This window comes from Acanthochromis polyacanthus, chromosome 17, assembly GCF_021347895.1.
Source record: "Acanthochromis polyacanthus isolate Apoly-LR-REF ecotype Palm Island chromosome 17, KAUST_Apoly_ChrSc, whole genome shotgun sequence".
In the NCBI taxonomy this organism is placed as follows: Eukaryota; Metazoa; Chordata; class Actinopteri; family Pomacentridae; genus Acanthochromis; species Acanthochromis polyacanthus.
This window is the reverse complement of record NC_067129.1, coordinates 21,211,204-21,233,184: the sequence shown is the minus strand read 5'-3', so window position 1 is coordinate 21,233,184 and position 21,981 is coordinate 21,211,204. Positions and strand designations below refer to the sequence as shown.

Here is a 21,981-nt window from a genome sequence, read left to right as displayed (position 1 = left end):
TCAACCTGGGGTTTCGGTCCCCCTGAACGAGTCACGAGATAGAAGATTAATGAGGTAGAAGAAGAGAAGAAAAACTAAAGTTCTGTTACACAAATGTGTCTTTGTCATTTGGACTTTAAACTGAACTTTGCGCTTTTGTTGAAATCTTGCAAGTTAATGTCTTTAGATTTCAAGCAGTTGTAAAAATAAAAACATCTGGAAGGTAAAGAGGAAATCCCTTTGTTTGAACTAGAGCTGACACATGATGTCAAGCTAATGTAATGTATGTTATAAGCTCATGGCACGAGTACGAAAATACCTTCCTGAACTGTAGTGGAGTCAAAATGTAACCCAGCATAAAATGAATATGTACATTAAAGTACCAGTAATTTAGTACAGTACTTAAGAAAATGTGCTGCATCGAGAAGTAATGTGTAACTTGTTAAACACGTGTCAACTTGAAGTGATCACATGCAGCAGAAGAGTCTGACCACAGTCTTGTGACTCTGGACCAGCAACAAATTACTTGGACTTTGTTTTGACTCAACATGTCTGGATGGGGACTAAGCTAGTTAAGGAATTAATAAGATAATGCTTTTAGGGGAGTGAGGGGTTCTTCAGAGGGGAGAGCTGGCTTAAAGTCAGTGCTAGGTTACAATCATTTAGTCTAAGCTGGACTGAATCAGTGTGACAGTGGTCTTCTTGGGGTCAGTCAGTCAGTCTGCCCTCCGTACTGACACCAGTTGGAGCTCTCTTTAAATCCCAGTGTGGGGAGTCCCTGAAACGAGATTAGATCGGGTCATTTTTTAAAATTACATCTTTTCTCAGAGGAACTGCATATCAACCCAACTTTTTAATTCCTAATCCAGTCTCAGGGGTGTGTAACAATTTTATTTGAACCTTATGTAAGGAGACAGTTCCACAGTTAGTCTATTCACCCAAGTGTATAGTTACAAACAAAGCATTTATTTTCATTAGTGAATAAACGTGACAATACGATTCGTTAGGTGTGTGCGCCTGTGTCTGCAGTGTCAAATAGCATTTTCCACTGAGTGAACCACCAGCTCCTCTCTTGGCTGCTTGACTCCTGTGTTGCCTTTAAATGCTGTTGGAAATTTTGCAGTGTTGCACAGTTGTAAGAAATGAAACGCAGGCAGCAGTGTATGGCATTTAGATGAAGAGAAAATGAAAGTTGCGTCAACAAGTGATGACCAGTGTTTAGACTCTCTCACTATGTCATGTTGACTTACTGAAAAAAAATCCTTCAATTGTACTTATCACTTGCCTCTTTCAGATGTGTGTTCCTTTTCAGGAATCTCATATCATCCAAACATTTCAGCTTCATGTTGAAATGAGCCCTCTGCTCATTTTCTGTAAAAGTCTTTGATGGAAATCTTACTGGGTCAGACCTAATAACATGTACATATCACTTTTAGCGCAGTCTGAAATGACGTCACACTAACAAATAGGCACATATAAGCAGGAGTACGTTGACTTGTGTAAGTGATTTAGAAAAGAGTTTTTCCTCATTTCCACACAAAACTTCACAGGTGGGAAAAGAGACAGCTGATCAAAATCATAAATAAGAAAAGCACTCAGAGAGTATACCGCCAAGGCTGCTCAGCCGCATCATTTCTGACGGATGAAATCTTTAAACAGTTCGTGCTCCGCAGCAGTCGATTTGTAGTAGGATCACAATCGTGATCATCAGCAGGCAGCTGACGTAGTGTTCACTTGTTGCCATAGTTACAGTGACGCCGTGCTGCTATCTCGCAGTGATACAGAAATCCTTAACAAGTCCATGGATCCTGACTGTAAGCATCTCTGTCAAATTCTAATCAATTGGTCCTTGTGTCATTTCTGACCTTCCCTGAAATTTCATCCACATCCGTTGATCCATTTTTATTAATTAGTGTTGCAAACTGTACCTTCTTGAGTTTATAACAAAAAAGTGGTTCTGTCTGTCACTGTGGTCAGTGTGTGTGAATGAATCTGTGTGAAACATTCATGTAAAAGTGACCTATGTCTGAGTGACAAACGACGCTGACTTAAACAGATGGAAACAATATTAACATATCCCCTTAAAAGTATTTTACAGAGCTTTAACTCTTAGATGCATAGCTGGGTCAACAATGACCCAATGAGGTCGTTTTGTGTGTGCTTGTGTGTTGTTGTTGTTTTTTTTGCAATATCTTTGTAATGAAAACTTTTCTTCATTTCATATTTCTGCTATTCCTCAAAAAACATGTTTTTGATATCATTCCATTTAAATTTTTAAGTTACCATGTATACTTTTAAAGAAATTGTAATAATTGTATTCCTACCCCAAACTCTTTATCGCTGATAATATCATAAAAGTGGTGATGCACAAACTTGGAGGGATGGAGAGCAGCAACAGCTGGAAGAGTGGAAAAATGTCAACAAAATGGATGCTGATGTTCTTCCGTTGCTGTTATGTCTAATATTCTTCTTTTTCAGTTATCAAAATGTTCAAAATCTGGTATAAAGTGAAAATCTACATATTTCAAACATGAAATCATTCTTGTGTGGACAAAAGTACAATATACATAATATTACAAATTATTATTCTTAACCCAAATGACAAAAATGGCACTAAAACACACTGATTTTTATATGGGTAATTTTTGACCCGCTTATGGAAGAGAGTAGGGTCCAATCACTCGTGCGTCTACGGGTTAAACAACTGGTAATGTCCATATTTCCTGGAGCCCCTGAATGCAGCACGGTGTGGCAGTAGAGGCAGACCGGAGCAGCAGCGGACAGTCTGAGCTCAGTCTGCGGCGCTGCTTTATCGCTTCGTCTCAACTTTAAACTACTTGTACTTGACCTCAAGAGAGCTCACTGCTTTCACGGAAGTTTAGTCGTAATTCTAGGCAGGTTTTCAGTTAGCGGAGGAGGAACAGACGTTGTACCTTGTACTTTTTTTTTTTTCGAATCCTGTCATAAAGCCTGAAGGCAGGTCGAGCGTTATGGAGCTGAGGTAAGAAACTGCGTTAGAGTTTGTGTGAAGTTGTCTGTTTCTACTGCACGGATTTCTCTATTTGTGGCCACATGAGGAATGTGAGATGAATTATGGTGGAAAATGATTGCTCCTTCCCCGTGTGACTCCACATTTTCCAGCTTCTCTCTCCTTCCACGTGTTTACGAGCCTTATTTTTGCTGTTTAATGTACGCTACCAGTCAAAGGTTTGGACACAGCTTCTCATTCAATGTTTTTTTTATTTATTTGTATTGTTTTGTACATTGTAGATCAATACTGAAGATTAACACTTTGTTTACAAAATAATCCCATGTGTATTCGTTTATAGCTTTGATATATTCAGTATTTATCTACAGTGTATAAAATAATTAAATGAAAACTATTGAATGAGAAAGTGTGTCCAAACTTTTGACTGTAGTGTACCACTTCTGATTAATGTCAGGTTAAAAAAAAAAAAAGAAGCCATTTTTGAAATATTTGGTTTATAGTATCGACAGTCATGTGGTTAAATATTCATTAAGGTGTAATAAAGGAGCAAATGAGATACTGAGAACAGACAGTACCGGTCAGTAAGGACAGCTCAGTCCTCCATCAGAGAAATTTGAATATGATGTCAGAGAACATTTTATTAGGAACACTTGTGTGGTCTAGCTCAGTCCGATGCAGCAGCAATGATATACACTACCGTTCAAAAGTTTGGGGTCACTTAGAAATGCCCTTGTTTTTGAAAGAACAGCTTTTTTTGAATGAAGATAACATTGAATTAATCAGAAATACAGTCTAGACATTGTTAATGTGGTAAATGACTATTCTAGATGGAAACGGCTGATTTTTAATGGAATATCTCCATAGGGGTACAGAGGAACATTTCCATCAACCATCACTCCTGTGTTCTAATGCTACATTGTGTTAGCTAATGGTTCTGAAAGGCTAATTGATGATTAGAAAACCCTTGTGCAATTATGTTAGCACATGAATAAAAGTGTGAGTTTTCATGGAAAATATGAAATTGCATGGATGACCCCAAACTTTTGAATGGTAGTGTCACTTCTACTTTAATGAAGCTCGTACATTTTCAGAGTTTTTTTTAACTTTGTTAGAAAGGCAATATTTCCACTTTATGAGGTGTTGCTATGGTGATGGTGTAGTAGACTACAGTGCATTAAGAGGTACTCAGTCAACAAAACCTGAGAATGTATTATAGTGGATTGCATGAGATCGCACAGCTGTTCCTAATAAAGTGTTCAATGAGTGTATGCTTGCTTGTTTGCTTTTCATATTTAATTTTGTAATTTAATATATGAATAGCTCCTGCCCACTTGTTTGAAAATGTGTTTTATAGCAATGCTAATTTTTTTTTGTGTCGTTACACCATTTGGCATAATTACTGGGAGAGACTACACTGACAACCCAGCTGACATCGCCCCCTCTGTTCTCTCTTTCCTCCCAGAAATAGTAACAAAAAAGGCATTTTCTCCTGCTGCCATTGCACACACGTTCTCTTCTGTGCAAACAGAGGTCACTATCACTCATGACTGCCTTTTCATAGGCAGACACTGCTCTGTTGTTTACATACTGAACAGCCTTGTAGAAACACCAACAAGACACTGGTTAATGGGTGTAAACACAGTGTCTTCCACCCTTCTGCTAGTTTGTTAAGCAATGCAAACATTATTTCTGCAGTAGTTGCCTCTCTATGGACAAATGCCCTGCTGTCAATGGCAGCCATCAGAAAGCAACACTGTGAATAGAGTTGGCTTGTGAGTTCCTGAAGTTTCTCTAAGCAAAAGAAACACAGAGGAAGATTCAGTATTTTGTCTTTGGATGTTGCAGCTGTTTAAATAAGTTGGTGGACAGTGCTTATTTCGAAAAAGGACGATGTTCACAGACACTTACGTTTGTCCCAGGGAGACTCGGCTTTAATGTGAGGACCTCATCACAGTCCACCAACATGTAGTCCATTTGGAAAAGCTTTCTGTACATCTGTAAATCCAGAAATGTCGTGCTTTGAGCCCATCAACATAATTCTTTGGTGAAAGTGCAACAGAGAACGAGAGAGCTTTTGAATTTCCCGCCCCGCCGCCTACATGGGAATGCATAGCTGTTGAGTCTCAAGGGGGTGCTGGTTGAAGTGAAAAGGCTGTGATGAGAGCATTGTGAAGCCCCAGTGAGCTGCAGCCACGCCTACTGCTGGTTTTGTATTCAGGGAACACTGACATGCAGAGGTCTTGTATCAAATATCTCAGGCTAGAGTCTGCTGATTGGCTGTGTGGTGTCACTGATCTACTTTTGGGAGCAGCGTTACTCTGTTGTGTTGCTATGAAGTTGGACTTTTCCTCCAATCTGCGTCATGTACAAAGCTCCCAGCTAATTGAAAGGAATGAGGCAGTCGGTTTTGGGTTGGAGCGGGGAAAGAGATCATGATGTTTGCCATTACGTCTGTAATTGTTCCTGGTGTAATGCTTGGCCTCCCTTCTGCTCAGCCCCTGATGATCAGAGCCCGGCCTCGCACCGGGGAAAAGCCTCGTCACAAATACAGGCAGTTAAAGGCAGACACCGAAACCTGACGCTATGTCTAATTCTGTCTCATTTCTCTGCCCGTAAGCACCTGAGCCTCTTCCTGGTGTGACACATGAGTTCAGAATTTTTACAGATGTCCAGAAACATTTACCAGATACCTTTTTGTCTCAGTAGTTTGTGTTAAAAGGTCATGCCACTGACTTTACACATTATCATCCTTTATGGTTGTGTGAAATAATCAGGGCTGTCAAAACGGAGACTGTGGTGCAATAACTTGTAATGTTGATAACACTTTGCACAGAGGAAAACCAAAAGCAGCGAAAGATAAATAAGTCTGGATAAGAAAGTAGTTGCCGTCAACACAGTTTGTCTATTCTTCAGCAAGAACTGGTGGAAAGATTTTAACTACCAGTTTACCTGTAGCTAATGTTAGCCTCAATGGCTGGAACATATAGTGTTGCTTGAAAACAGATTGCATTGCTCTTGGTGTGTCATTTATATTTGAAAATATCAAACTGGGCAGTCCAATAAGTCTGCAAACAGTTCAGGAGGTTTCAAACTGGATCTGTAAACTCTTCACATTCATATCAAATAATCTGGGTTGAGTGATAACCAAGATCAAAGACCAGATTTCTCCTCCTTCTCAGGAGGGATGAAATGAAAGTAAATCAGCCCTGAACTCCTGCAGTGTGAGCCTGGTCTAAAGTCTGTGTTGCAGGCTGTAAATTTACAATTGCAGGCCTGAAATTGAAACTGGAGGTGTGAAGAAGAAGTAGACATTAACCTGGCAGAGGGGCTCTAATGAAAGTGTGTCATGGAAAACATCCAGATCCAGTGTTTTTGGAGTTGGTTCCATAACAATGACTCATGCTACGTTCCTGACAACTCAGAAATTTGGATTTCAAAATTTACTTGGAAAATTGGGATGGGAATTGGACAGTCCTGAATTTGGAAATTCATGTACCCCAGCTTCAGAAGAGCAGACACTCTGACATTATTCAGTGTGTCAGCATCCACAAAAAGTGGCTTATTTAGGCTTAGTAAATGACAAGCTATCCAAAACGTTACAGTACTTTGTTGGGCTACAGTGTCTAATGTTCTGACTAAACTGAGATGTGACAGATTTGGTATCTGGCATGTATTTTCCTCTTCTTTTTTTTTTTTTTGCTGATGTTGCAAATATACATATGCTGTTTACCTTTGAAAGATGGCTTTCTCCTGATCAGCCATGTTGATCATTTTGTTTGACGTTTCGAGTCTTGGAGGACTTTGAGTTTTTAATTTAGAATGTTCATCTTGAAAGTTTCCGACCTCCACTGTAAAATATTCTTAGCACAGAATTGAAGAAGCAGCTTTAAAGTGCTGTTTCAATTTTCATTCTGTTTCAAATTATGCGGCTCGCAATACTAAATCACTAGAATACCCCCTTAGTGCCACCTTAAGTGCCCCAAGCGATAAATCATGTAATTAGCATCATAGAAAGTGATTGTTAAGCCTCTATCAGTCCCCCTATCCTTAAACTAAAAGCCACTTACCCAGCTGGGTTTCAGCAGGGAGTGTGTCAGAGGCAGCTCCAGTGCTGAGTGCGCTCGGCCCTCAGGCTGTCATCTGCTCTGACAGTAAGCAGATGGGAGTCTCTGTCTGTCCTCTGGAGAGTCATGCTTGTCATTGCACTCCTCTTCCTCACGTCTCACAGTCAGTTCGGGTTCCTCAATAAAAGCAATGTGTCAGTGTTAGCCAACACAGTCGCACAGTCAGCCCCCCTCCTTCCTCATCCTCCCTCACATGACACTGAAGACCCTTTTTGATGCCGCAACAGTAAGTAAACAAAGCTGCCTCAGCGGTTTTGTGTGCTGGTACAGCAGCACAGAAGGAATTTTTCCCTGATGGGTGAATTGTGGCTCTTTGGATGCTGGCACAGAGGCCAGCTGTAGGTTCAGGGATGATTGTGTCCTGTGTCTTTATTAAAAACTCCTCACAACAGACTCGCCTTGTTTCAGAAGTGGTTTGTCTGCCAGGAGGAGAGATGTTATCTTTTATCTGTCCAACAGTTTTCAGTGTTAACAGAACAGATTGGCAGGAACCCCTTCTACAACAGTGAACTGGATGTTTATCCTTGTTTTCGCCCCACAAAGGCTTTTTTGCCTCATCTTTGTGTTTGATGTAAAGTAATAAATGTAAATGAAGAGTATTAAATGTCAGTGCCACAGTGGTTCTGAAACACTTCCTCATGCATTGTCCCTGAGTACACTGTTAAATTAATTGAGCTCCAAAGTAACTTTTGCTTCCCGTCAGCTCATTAGTTTTACTCTGGTCTTCATGTTTGCATTCTGAAGGTACTCGACGGACTGTCAATTAAGTCTGCTGTGTGCAGTTTGCTTTCATATTGTCTATTTACCATGCAAAACAGGCAGCCTCTCATTAGGTTTGACCTAATGGTCTCTGGGCAGGAAGGTCTCACACAGCAGCTGTGTTTGCATGGCTTCTTTTACTAATCATATTCATAACGGCACGTGTGTGCATCTTGATAATGTGTTCGCGTCTGAATAGTCATCCTAGTGTCAATACCTCGGATAAACCATGGCTTGAAGAGCAACAACTAAAGACGCTGCTGAGGCACTGTAATTGTGATCATGTTATCTTCCAAATGCACAATGCAGACTTAGCTTTCTTTAACTCAGCTTATTTTGTTTCTGGAGATTGAGTTTGGTAAGCAGTGCCCTACTTTCAGTTGTACTGCAGGCGAAGCAGAGCTCAGTCTGGCAGCAGACAGCAAACAGAAGCTGTATTTCACCGAAGATTAATCATTTATTTGATTGAATTTCTACTTGAAATTTCACCTCGTGCGTTTATTCTGGTCTAACGTCTCAAGCAGGTAAAATAAATAAGTCTGCGAAACACATGAAAGAAATGGAAGGACTGCATTCGTGACTGTGTTTAGAATCAGTTAAAGGAATGTACCCTGGAAGACAAATGCAAAACTGATGCGACACAGCAGTTTTTCCACTCGGGAGATGTTAGTGTGAAAGATTTAGTGAAGTTCCAGATGTGTTCCTGAACGAAGTCAGTCATCAATAGATTTGGTACTGGATGTTTTCATTACGGTCCTCACTTGTCAACTTTCTTTAAATGTTTCTGACTCGTTTTTTGTTTGTTTTTCCTGAGTGAGACCGCCTGCACTGTCAGTTTAAATGTGTCAGATTTCAGCGTCACACACGCATAAGCTTCTTTTGCTGGTCTGCTAGTTTTAGGAAAGACAGAATAGTATGAAGAGTTGTCGATGGGTAGTGCAATCTGAGTGTCCACAGAGGATCAAAGAGAGACAAGGAGGAAAAAGGTAAAATCCCAGATGGAGATGAAGTTAAAGGCAGACATTGGACAATATGAGTGTTGAGGATCATTGCTTTGCACTGTTTGTATGAAGAAAAACAGACAAAGGGGCAATCATTGCTACTTGATCTAATGCTTTATATCAGGATTCAGCTGGTTCAGTAGAGTTTCATGATGCCAAATGTTTGTATTTACTGTTTACCCTGCTTATTTCAATCAGTGAAAAGCTTAGGATTTTAACCCTTTGTAGCACTATAGCTTTTCTTTTTTTGTTTTTCAGATTTTTGTGTCTGTTTCGCCAAGTTTGATAGTTTGTACACCAACTGCTCAATTTAGAAAAAAATAAAAGATGCTTTCATGAGCAAGTTTATTTCATCTGCACAGCTGGGTCAAGTAAACCGACCGCCGAGCACAAAACCAGTCTGCTACTGTCATCTCAGCAGAGGCTGACAGTGTGGGATTTTCAGTGAAGATTTTTTATTTTTTTTTAGTTTAGCCTGCACCATTGTACCCTCAAAAAATGCACATTGTTTGATTCACTTGATAGCCTTTCCACATCTCTCCAAAGCAGAGAAAACAACTGGTGTGTAGTTTAAGGAGCTTACGACCTTTCCCAGACATTTTATCTGATTATTGCAGGCTGGGTTTTTGAGAAGGTCTGCTCCTTTTTTTTGTCTTGTTTTGAAGGGGTGCGGAGGATACTGGTATTGGATGTGCAGGATTCCTTTGTAGTTGCCTGGGAGGTGGTATTTAAGAACGAAGCTTTCGCTTGAAGGAAACCACACATGCATAAAAGAGGGGTTTGCATTAGAATAAAGCTGAAATACACAATGGGACAACTCTGAGCGGCTTGGCTGGGGTTTCACTCTCTCTTCAATCTCAACCACTCTCAAGACAGAGATTACTGTGGAGTAATAAACAGTTGTAAGAGGAATCTAAGATGTGTCCTGCCCTCCTTGACTCCTCAGTGTCTAAGAAGCACGGAAAGCTGATCACCTTCTTGCGCTCCTTCATGAAGTCCAGGCCCACCAAGCAGAAGCTGAAGCAGAGGGGCATCCTCCGGGAGAGGGTGTTTGGCTGCGACCTGGGAGAGCACCTCCTCAACTCAGGACATGATGGTGAGTAACACTCACACCTTGCAGAGCCATGATGACCGTCACTGTCCAGTTAGCATAATGTGGGTTGTGTGGCCTGTGATACCGTGATCGCATGACTGTAATATTGCCTGGTTCTATTTAGGCTTTATCTAATTTTCTTTCATTCTGTTTGTAAATTCTCAAACCGTGGCCAAGGATTGTATTTACTTCAAAGATTCGCTTGTTAATAAGTTGATAAATTCCTCCTGATATCCATTCTGAACACAAATTCAAATAATGTCATACTCAGTGCTGTACAACTTCTTCCAGATGCTTTACTAATAACTGTGACATTTTGCTTATTGCAATAATTTGCTTTCTTGTGGAAAGTTGCATGAGAAGATTGATATCGCTAATATGAAGCTACAGCCAGCAGCTGGTTAGCTTAGCTAAGCGGAAAGACTGGGAGCAGAGGGAAACAGCTAGCCTGACTCTGTCAAACTGTATAAATATCTCTGGAGTACGGTAACTCATCATGTTAAATCCCATTTGTTTAATGAGATTAAAATGAAAACAAAGTTTTACAGAGGGATAGGACTGTTTCCTAGTTGGTGCAGTGAGTTCCTGGAGGCTGGCTGGCTGCCTCACAGTACATTAAGACTTAATTGAAGTGCCTGTGCCCAAATACGAAATAGTCCCTGTGACACGTGAGCTGATGGTTTTCAGTTGACAGTCACAATGTGCGATCAGAAAGCAACTCTTCACCTCCTGCTGCATGTAAACCTCAGCTCTGCAGCTCCATCTGGATGCAATTAAGTTGTCTGTTGGGGTAAAGTCTATACATGCAACTATCTGCTACAGCTACATTGATTTTTTTTGGGCACTCGGCAACCTTGTCTTTGGCAGGTGAGTTGATGTGGTGGTCTTTCTGACGGAGTAGGGGATAATGGTGTCATGATTACCGTGTAACATCAGCTCTGACCAATTTAATGAGGCTATTCTGCTTTTGGACCTTGATCACTGATGTAATTTCTGTTCATGTGGACACCAGTTTAAAACCCCTTTTGCTCATGTTGCTGTATCATGTTCTGTGTGTGGACATGAAAGGTTTTCGTCTTCCTGGCGCATTAGCTCACAGTAATCGCAGTGCTTCCTGTTAGTGTAATGTCACAAATTTATTGGTGAAGGAGTCAATCCTCTGTGCCTTGTCCCTTGACATGAGAGATAAGGCCCTCTGTCGCACTTTTCTGGGTCAAGTTGTTATTTTTTATTTATTTATTATTACTTTATTACTTAGAGATGAAACTGATCTTAAGGAGTGAAGAAATATGTGATAATAATTGATAGCTCATGAGGAATCAATCCACATTTAACACTTTAGTGCTGTAATGTTTGTAAAGGATTTCAAGAAATGTGTCTAAAACATCCATTAGTTTTTTCCATATGTTGAAAATAATCTTCAAATAAGGTGTAAAAGTTATAATCAACAAAGAAGTTTCAGTACATACACAACTTTTTTTCTAATTTAAACAGAAACGAGACATTTTTTCATAAAATGGACACCTTTAAAAAATCTCAGTACGAGCAAAAAGCTTCGGCTCTTTGAAATACAGTCATTCTTCGACCTACTGTGATCTGAAATGCTTGTGATAGCTGGGAGAGAAAATGCAAGTTGTTTTGTTTATTTACCTTATGTAAAAGAAATATCCAAAAGTACAAAAGAATTTGACATTTCAGAGTCGTGTTTCAGGAGCAATTAGACAAAAGTAAAGTCTGTAAAATTCAGCTGTAGTTAGTCAATTAAAGCTGCATTCTGTGTCCTACTATTTTATTCCTGCAAACAGAAAACTTGCAGTTACTACATGCTTAAAGTAAAGCTATCCTATCCATTTAGCTAAATAGATCCTATGGCTAATCGCACACATGACATTATTCCATTTCATATCATCAGGGGTCTTCTGCTTGACCTTTGAATACTATTCCAGGCATTTATTTATTTTCTTACTTGATTTATTTGTTGGTCGACCCACTTTTAGCACATTATTTCACGCATTGAAATTGGAGGCTATGTTTTAACAACAGCATTTAAGGAACTATTAACAACATAACTTGCCATACCTGCTCTGTCAGTTGTTAACGTTCAGTGAAAATGACTCGCTAACCGTATTTTAGTGATGCAGAGCAGCAGTTTGGGAATGCCTCTGAACTGACTACTTGTTAACATAAGGTCTTAATGGTCTGAGTTCACCAGCTGAGTTTAGGTAGCACTGAATCACAACAGGTGACTTGAAAACACAATAACTCATCTAGTCCTTGTTCATCAGTTATAAGGTTTTACCGTTTCTGATTGTTGCTCAGGTTTGCAGTTTTCCACTAAATTCTGACCTGTGGACCATAGACTGTATATAAAGATGGACGTAGCATCTGGCTCCAAATTTGAAGCCCACCCGGAAGTGTCAAAAACTTGCAATGTCACGCCGTCTGCTAGGGTTGGCTCCAAAAAGCTTTTGCTCCATACACCCCAATTCATTTTTGGAAAAAATAAAATTTGATAGACTGATGTTCTACAGCTCAGGATTTTTTTCCCGTTAGTTTTCATGGTCAAAATGAGAGATCAGGTGGCCGATCTTAAAATAAATCAATACTGAATTTTAAATAAATTGTTAAAGTTGGCGGAGTCAGGGGGCTATACTTGATTGACAGTCCCATTGACTGGTCCTGCCCCTAGTTGCTCTCCGGTCCAGCCTGTTTGATAACGCTTTTTACGTCACTGGCTCCAAAAAATCCAAAATGGCGACCAGGAAGTAGCAAAATCCGGGCTTCATTTTCTCGGCGTTGAAACCAACGGGTGACGTCACGGTTAGTTCACGCCTGCTGTGGACATAAGATTAAAGCTTATGGCAACATTAGCCGCATTAGCCACCCAACATGCTAAAACTAAGGATTTTCCTGTTTTTGTGGTGACATTGCCATCAAAAGTAGCCAAGTAGTAATCCACTGGGTGTTCAGTTCTTCAAATGATGGCAGTGCATGAAGACTCTTGTGTTCACTTTTGCAGTCAACAGCAGAAATGCCCTTTGCTCCTGCCTAAGACATTTTAAAGTTAGCAGAAGCAGCTATAGAAACTTAACAAACCTAACAGACTTTCAGACAGCTGCTCACTCTGAATGGTTTACCTGGAGCGAGAGGGCAGAATTATATCATTTTTAGCTCAGTACCTAGTGATTACTACACAGTAACTGAAAAAAGGTTTAGTGGCTTGTTAACCAGGGAGGCCGTCTAGTTAAGGAGGACTAGAGGATCGGCAGTTGTTATTTTGTACTGACAAGGTTATAAGTCATACAAAGCAAAACAATAAATTAATCATCAGGATTTTCACCATATGGGGCATTCAGAAGTGTAGTTTGCCAGATAAAAAAAATCTTCTTTAAATGTTTTTTTACTAGAATTTTAAGAGGATGCATTTTAGTTGTGTGTCTAACACTTACTATACATTCAAACACACAGTCCATCACTGAGATAAGACAGCCTCATAAAATCTTCCCATGTGATGAGCTTGAAGAGGATTTATCCACCCTCTCAGCCGTCCTCTCTGCTGGAGAATGCCAACGACTTTCCTCAAATCTTGTTTTCTCTTTGGCTATGTGTGGAATTTGCCGGAACAGCTGCTTCGGCTAGTGTCCCACTCTCTGTCATCCTGTGAGTGATGTGCGAGCTGTGGGAGGCCTGGGAACCTCCTTCGACACATATACACGGTCCTTATCTCCCGTACACACACACACACACACACACACACACACACACACACACACACACACTCGGATAAATAACATGTCTCTATGATTCATGGCTGCTCAAGGAGAATGAAGAAGCTTCGTGTTTTTCTGAGGTTTTTCTTTTTTGTCTGTCCGTCTGTGACACACAGTCACTGGATTAGTGCTTTGAAGCTGCCTCACACGCAGACAACGTGTTATCTCTCTCTTTGCTTCATCCATAAAATTGCATTGAAACAGAAAAAAAGGTTAAAGGCCACCGCATGGCCCTACAGAAAAAATACTCTAGTATGTATTTCTATATGTATTTGTGTCCATTTAGCAATGTTTAGATATTTCCACCTTCAGCTCCCAAACTGCTTTTACATCAGAAAGGACAAGAAAGTTAGTTACTCACACTCAGTATTCCTCCTGAGCCTGCAGCTACATGTCAATAAAGCTCACGTGCTCCATCCTGACCTCACACTTCAGAAACCAAAATCCATCTTGTTCTTGACCCTGTAGGTGGACTGGACAAATATTGAGTGAAAGAGATGACATGCTGTTCTCTTTCTCTTTTGACAGTGCCCCAGGTTCTTAAGAGCTGCACCGAGTTCATCGAGAAGCACGGCGTGGTGGACGGCATTTATCGCCTCTCTGGAATTGCCTCAAATATCCAGAAACTGCGGTAAGGAGACACGCTCTGGCGAGTGTACGCAGCTTGACAGAATTTGATTTAAGTGTCTATAAGAGTATCCATGCTGCTTCCGCACAAATATCTTGTGTCATAGGAGGAGCTCACACATCTAATCCCAGCCTGGCTCTCATCCAAAAGCCGATAGTATGCGAATTCCACCAGGGATTATTGCATCTGTAACAGAAGAAATGACTTTGACTGAAACAGTTGTTTTCTTCAGCAGCTTTTACTACCTAATGTTGTTGTACCCAGATCAGAACTTGTGCCTTGGTTGTTAAAGCTTTTATAGCAGTTTTGGCTTGTAAAAGACAACGTATGTGTTGAGGACATGCTGAAAAGCATTGTTTTTGCTATGCTGTGAAATTTCAAAGGGTAATGCAATGCTTTCATCTTTATATATTGGATGGGATTGTACCTGCTTATGTGGGGATGACCCAGCAAGGGTGTCATTTTGATTTTTAGAACTGAGTTTGATTGTCCAGAGAACAGAGGCCATCAAATAATGCATTGACTTGTCTTTCTACATGATACACCATCTTTTTGATTTTTCCTCCCTCTGTTCAACCTCTGCCACTGTTGAACTGCAGCATCAAAGCCACCTGCCTAGTATCATGAAGGTCCCCTTTGTACCGCCAAAACAGCTCTGACCAACTCGGATCTCTGGGGGGGGGTCCTGTGACATCTTTAATTAAGGCCTCTATGGATTGGGTAGTGTTCCTCAAACACTTTCTGGGCAGTTCTTGCAGTTTATTGGGGCACAATGTCCTGTTGATTGATGCCATTGCCTTTACTGCATGTGCTTGGTTTAAAGCAATGATACATATCAAATTAACATCCATATGAATGCCAGGATCCAAGGTTTCCCAGTAAAATTTTGTAATTAACTGATCAATGTTATGAGCTGAACAGTGACTTGGTGGTTAGACTTTGGCCTAGCAGCAGGAAGAGCTCTGGTTTTTGTCCCGGCCTTCCCAGGATCTTTCTGCATGGAGTTTGCATGTTCTCCCTGTACATGCGTGGGTTTTCTCCAGGTGCTCTGGCTTTCTCCCACTGTCCAAAAACAATTGGTAACTTTAAATTGTCCATAGGTGTGAATGCAAGTGTGACTGTTTGTCTCTATGTGTAGCCCTGTGACAGACTGGTGACCTGTCAGCTGGGATAGCCTCCAGCCCCCCTGTGACCCTAGTGAGGACTATGCAGTGTATAGATGATGGATAAATGGATGATCAGTGTTATTCACTTCACCTGTCAGTGATTGTAGGGCTGTGCGTGATAAGTGTACATGCACTAAAGTAATCAGATTACTCAGCAAGACCACTAAACTGGTTACTTCAAACATTCATACCCCTGCTGAGGGCCGTATTAAGATCTTTCCTTTACCATTGACTGTATTAAATCTTTCTCCCTTTAACTGTAACAGCTGCGGTTTTCTGATGTTTTGTGGATATTTGGTGTATGTCTGAGTGAGGACAGACAGGCAGACAAAGCAGAGCATTTCTTCAAGCTACACTATTAAAGATTCTATAACCACTGAACATTCACTACATAGATTTGGAATAAAAATCATTAAAAACAAACAGTACCAGTCAGAAGTTTGCTTGTTAACTGGACACCATTCCAGGTGATGACCTCATGAAGCTGGTTAACACACTGACAACAGTGTGCAAAGCTGTCATTAAAGCAAACACTGGCTACTTTGATGAATCTAAAATATGAAACTCATTTTGCATTGTTTACTACAGCATTCCATATGTGGTGCTTAATAATTTAGACGTCCTCAGTTTTGGTTGTTTTTACAGAATAAGTTGATTTGTTGACCCTGTCTTTGCCCTCTGTTCTTTTCAACAGACACGAGTTTGACTCGGAGCAAATCCCCGACCTGACCAAAGATGTTTACATCCAGGATATCCACTGTGTTGGCTCGCTGTGTAAGCTCTACTTCAGAGAGCTGCCCAACCCCCTGCTCACCTACCAGCTCTACGAAAAATTCTCTGTAAGCAAAGATCCGCAGGATGAAACACTCCTCACACACATGCCAACTATTACAGCAATATTTCGGTTGTTTGTTGCTTTTCTATGTGTAACAATGCCCCAAAGGCATTCCTTGATCCCAGAGGTCTCAGATTGGGTTTGATTGACAGTACTGACTTTGAATTTCAGCCTGATTTCTATAGAAAACAAAAGCAATTCCTCTGACTTATCTTATAGGAATTCTTGAAATTCGTCTTACAGTTATGAGCCACAGACATCCCTAAAATAATAGCATTGCACTTGACACACCCTGTCATTACAAATGCAGCAAACCACTCTGTGTGACTTGGAAATAAAACCTTCTCCAAGCACAACAGCGTCGTCCCTGAGGATGAAGTAAATGTTTGCTGGTTGTTATGGTAGCTGGGGAGGGGAGGGGGGCTTCGTGGCTCCAGACTGATGTCCCCTCTGTGGTCCATGCAGCAATGAGAACCAGGGATGTCAAGAGAATGAGCCCAGTGTTGTTACTCTGACACATTCCACTGTTTATCTCCCTCTCCTTATTTTTGTTTTCCCTCTGAAGGAGGCTGTATCAGCAGCGACGGACGAAGAGCGACTCATCAAAATCCATGATGTCATCCAGCAGCTTCCTCCGCCGCATTACAGGTCCGTGTAGAGACACACTGCCCCCCTTTGGCAGGCGTAGGGAGAACCAGGTTCCAGATGCATTGTGGATTCACATCAGTTGTTGGTGTCTGCTCGTGTTAGAATCAAGGCTTTATGTAATGCCATGCTGCATTGAATGGAATCATTTAACAGATCCCAGCTGACCTTTGCGTTGGTGATGATGAATTGAATTTCCCATCTTTTGTGAAAGCATACAAATGCAAATTTCCAAGTGGCATTCTACAGGGATTTGAGCACACACTGAAACACTGATGCTCTGAAGAAGTACTTCTATTATGTCCATTAGTCTGCACATCACTAGTGGAAGCCAATTAAATCTGAATAAATGAATGTTTGATTCCTAGGACTCTGGAGTTCCTCATGAGACACCTCTCCCGCCTGGCAGCATTCAGCTACATCACTAACATGCACAGTAAAAACCTGGCTATTGTCTGGGCCCCCAACCTGCTGAGGTGAGAGGTCTTCCCTGTTCTTTGGATGTATATTTTTCATTGTGGTGAATACAATGTACATCATCACCTTAGTCTTCTTAGCCAGCTGAATGTTTCAGTTTCCCTGTAATTATTTATAACTGAGTACATCTATAGATGATTGCAGTCATCTTCTTAATTTGATGTCTGTGTGGGGTTTTGTTTTTCATACTTCACCCCCTACCAAGTTCTCAGACTTGAATCAGCTTTGATGACAGGCTGCAGAAAGTACCGTGTCTCCTGTTTCAAATGAGTCATTCTGCCTGAATTGATGGATTAAAGCAGCTGTTTGTGGGAGGATGCTGTTCAGAAGAAACTCAAATGCTGAAAATGCATTTCTATATGATTTCACACTAGTTGTGTAACTTTACATCGAACCACCAATCATCTTCACTACATTGAGAATTTACACTTCCTCTTTAATTGGAATTCATTATTAGTCAAGCTCATTCTTCCTCTTTATGTGTTGTTTTTTTATTGTTGTTTCAGATCGAAACAGATTGAATCTGCTTGCTTCAGCGGCACAGCAGCCTTCATGGAAGTCCGAATCCAGTCGGTAGTGGTGGAGTTTATTCTGAACCATGTCGACGTGCTCTTCAGCACTAAACTCAGCTCACTAATAAGAGAAGGAGCAGGTACAAACAGACTTTAGACGACTGTGCAAATTCTGTCAGATATACTATATACATCACCATTAATCTCATTACTTCCACATCACCAGGTCATAACTCCTTGTCAAGGCCCAAATCCCTGCTGGTTTCATCACCCTCTACTAAACTTCTGAGTCTAGAGGAGGCCCAGGCCAGGACTCAAGCTCAGATCAACTCTCCAGTCACTGAAGACAGCAAATACATCGAGGTGGGCGAAGGTCCAGCCGCCCTGCAGGGCAAGTTCCATACGGTCATCGAGTTCCCCACTGAGAGGTTTGATTTCTTTTCTTGCTCTGATATCATTTGCTGATTATGTCCTCATTGTAACAAATATAAAACGTAAACTATACATGTGGAGTGTAAATATGGTTGCAAGCAAAGCAACAGTCAGTTGGAAGTAAATAATCTCCTGGAATATGTCTCCCTCTACTGGAGTTATTTTTCTCATTTAGCAGGTTGAACCCTGTCAGTGAAGATGATTTTACACATGCAGAGTTGTTGAGATTTCTCAAGTTGAGGAAACTCACCATCTGATTGTCTGCCTCCACTTTTAATCATAGGAAGAGGCCTCCTATTAAATCCAAGAAGTCTCCTGTGGGTAGTTGGCGTTCTTTCTTCAACTTGGGAAAGTCTTCCTCCATGTCCAAACGCAAGCTGCACCGCAACCCCAGTGAACCCAATGAGCTGAAGGCCATGGCTCTCGCTGGTGAGTCCATGATTCAACGCCGTAATGAAAAGAGTCTTAAGCAACTTTGAATCGTGCAACAACAGAAGCTTAATTAAGGCTGATAGTGATACATGTTAATTGTGTGTTTCAGGAGGCAGAGGAGACACAGCAACGTTAAGGTCAGCCAAAAGCGAAGAGTCACTAAGTTCCCTGCACAATGTTGAAGGTAATCATTTGTGTCCTTCAGTTCACTTTGACTCAGCATAATGAGCTTTATCAGTCAGTGCTGCCCATAGCAAATTACAGATCCTCTTCCTGCAGTGAAGCCTACTATTATACAGAGGTATTATTTCTGATTATGCTCTTTTCCTCCTTCAGGGGAGTCCAAGGTGTACCGTCCTCGGCGGCCGCGCTCCAGCAGTGATGCTCTGTCAGCCTCCTTTAATGGCGAGCTGCTGGACAGCCGGCAGCACTGCAACTCGTACGATAACCTGGATGCCACAGAGGACAGCGACGGAGACGACGGGCCCATCTGTGTGCCTGCCCTCATCTCACCTCCCCGCTCAGCGGGTGAAGATGTGGACCTCAGCCCGCCAGACATTGGCATGGCCTCCTTGGACTTTGACCCCATGTCTTTTCAGTGCAGTCTCCCCGACACCTCCTACGCCTTCCCCTTAGATGACTCACCATCCGGGGCCGAGGGTTCCACGTTAAAGCGGAGCCCAGGTAGCGTCTGTGGCAAGACCAATGGCTCTGACCTCATCTCTGCCTCCTTCCTGGGCAACTTAGGTTCACCCTTGGTGTCCACAGACTTTAACCTGGCTGCTGGAGAGAAAGCAGAGAGCAAGAAACTGACCACTTCCTATTCTTACACTGACAAACCCACACAGGCTGTGTCACCTATTAAATGTGGAAAGTCCACCAGTTTGACACCTTTTGCCGCAGAGCTTTTCTCTACTGAGACGCTTGACAAGAATCCAGCTGGACAGGTTGTCTCTCCACAGCCATTATCTCCTCCATTGATACCCAAGGACTCTCCTCCCCTGATGGGCAGCGTGCTGCTGAGGGCAGCCGAGCCGTCGCTTAGCGAAGCTTTTCAAATGGAGCTGCACTCTAAGCTGGCAGCCTTCGACAGTGCGGACAGTCGGGAGCTGAAGGGAGAGGACAGTGTGCAGCAAGCCCCAGCTGCCAGCATTCGAGAGCACCAAGGTAGGGAGCAGAGAATCACTTCTTGAAATCAATCTTTTGGCTTGTTTCTGACTTGTTTTGTTTACACTGTAGCTTAAATATAAGGTGATGTGATGCTTTTTCACAAGATGTTGTGTGCCAGCCTTGCATTGATTTCATCTTAAATGTTTTCTCATGATGCCTAAGCACTATGCTTTTTTCCTCTCTTTTCCACTCTTGAAGCACCTTAAAACCAGCCTGCCTGCTGTCACCATCACCTACTTGTTCATTCACTCTTCAACTGTAGATCCCTTGTGTTTTTGTGTTCCTGTTAGGAGTCGTAGCTCCGACGGACTCTTCAAAGGACCTCACCCCTCGTTCCCTCAACTCTACAGCTCCCACATCTGCCCCTCCTCCTCCACCTCCTAAAAATGCTGCCCGCATGTTGGCCCTGGCCCTCGCTGAGTCCGCCCAGCAGGTCTCTATCCAGTCTCAGTCCAGGTCCTCTGAGCCTCCTACACTGGTGTCCCCTTTGCAGCCACAGGAGTTCTCTACCATCCAGGACTTGCCACATCCAGTGGTCTCACATTTCCAGGCTTCCTCAGAGGAAGGAGCAGGCAGAGAAATCTACTCACCACCAAACAGCACTACTATGACTGTCATCACAGACTCATCTTATGCCTCTGCTTCCAGCCCTTCTGCTCCACAGCAGCCGCGAGAGTTAACCAGCACAATAAACAAGCCATCCGACAGTGCCAAGTCCTCTACAGCTCCAGCTGGAGCACAGCCAGAAGCTGACACCACCTCACCAGACACTCCACTTTACAAGTGTGCACCCCTCTCCAGTTCAACCAGCCGGACTTCTCCAACCAGGAAAAGTCCAGAAAAGCAGCAGGCTGTCACAGGACCAGCCGCAGCTCATACCAGCTCATCCACTACCACTCCAGCCACCACCCCCAGCAGCTGCAAAGACACTGGAATCTCACCACAAGTAGTTCCCGAGGTAAATGTCATTTTAGTTTCATGTTGACATCCTCTTAAAATGTGGGCCTAAGTAATTCTTTCAGGTTTTTCAGAAAACACAAAAAACTGAACCACACCACACTGAGCGTTGACCTACGTCATTATAATACAAGGCAGAATCACAATTTGTTCAAATGAGAATATAGGCAATTTACCAGAGGTGGCCAGCGTCATGATTTAGACAAAAAACAAGAACTTTTGTCAAAAAATGACTTGGGGAATTATTTTAGGAAGGTGACACAGATTGGTCTGTTTTAGGACATTAATTTTTGATGTTTAGATTTTTTACTTTTGATCTAAACTGAATATTTAACTACCAGTGCATCATGAGAGCCAGTCAGTGTTTAAAGAAACAGGATTATTTGCTTTTTAGACAACAGTCACATGAGATAAACACAAGTCACGTTTAGATCAGTCTGTGTCAGTGGAGACAGAACTCCTTAAATAGATTGCTGCACTTGCTCAGTCTTGTTTTAATTTCACTGTTTTAATGGGGACTTAAAACTCACTTCTGTCAAACATTTTGCTGAAAATAATTGAATGACTCCAGCAGATGCTAAATTTGGGGGAAAAAAAGCAACGTTTTTTCATATAAGGTGTGTGTGTGTCTGATCATCTTACCTGCTAAAAATACAGCCTTTGGTAATTTAACTAACTTTTAAGGCCTCTAACATATGTAGGATTGCATGTATTGCACCTCAAGCTTCTAGTTTTTTGCTATTTAACAACATACAAGGCTTATTTTGCCCTACTAGATGTCTGAATGCCCCCATATGTATACTTGAAATAAACACTGAACAGATGAACTGATCACATCAGCAACATTCGGTAAGACAAAATAAGCCTCATGAGTTCTAAATGTGAACAGGAAGACAGCATGGAAGCAACTTGTAATTATGCACATATAATGACAAGATGTAGACCGCTATGCACACCGGTTTTTGTGATGAGTCCTTTTGCAAAAATCGCAAAAAAGAAAAAAAAAAAGGAA

The 21,981-nt window shown here is 41.7% G+C and overlaps 1 protein-coding gene and 1 long non-coding RNA gene across 6 annotated transcripts in view; one reads left to right on the top strand and one right to left on the bottom strand.

The window, feature by feature from the left end:
* Positions 1–21,981, top strand: part of arhgap32b (Rho GTPase activating protein 32b) — a 130,838-nt gene that overhangs the window by 104,102 nt on the left and 4,755 nt on the right. For 4 of the 5 annotated variants that reach the window (XM_051937142.1, XM_051937143.1, XM_051937141.1 and 1 more), the window contains 11 exons: positions 9,799–9,948; positions 14,244–14,346; positions 16,204–16,348; positions 16,910–16,992; positions 17,358–17,465; positions 17,973–18,118; positions 18,205–18,406; positions 18,694–18,839; positions 18,952–19,026; positions 19,179–20,009; positions 20,303–20,970. In XM_051937142.1, the coding sequence (XP_051793102.1) occupies positions 9,799–9,948; positions 14,244–14,346; positions 16,204–16,348; positions 16,910–16,992; positions 17,358–17,465; positions 17,973–18,118; positions 18,205–18,406; positions 18,694–18,839; positions 18,952–19,026; positions 19,179–20,009; positions 20,303–20,970 (2,657 nt within the window). Of the gene's footprint in view, positions 1–2,545; positions 2,981–9,798; positions 9,949–14,243; positions 14,347–16,203; positions 16,349–16,909; positions 16,993–17,357; positions 17,466–17,972; positions 18,119–18,204; positions 18,407–18,693; positions 18,840–18,951; positions 19,027–19,178; positions 20,010–20,302; positions 20,971–21,981 lie in introns of those variants that run through there. The other variant, XM_022204564.2, reaches the window with a different exon arrangement.
* Positions 514–7,161, bottom strand: LOC127530470 (uncharacterized). Its single transcript, XR_007937044.1, has 3 exons — positions 7,036–7,161; positions 4,877–4,963; positions 514–757 (listed from the first exon to the last, which is right to left on the bottom strand). It is a non-coding gene; the product is annotated as an uncharacterized LOC127530470 (long non-coding RNA).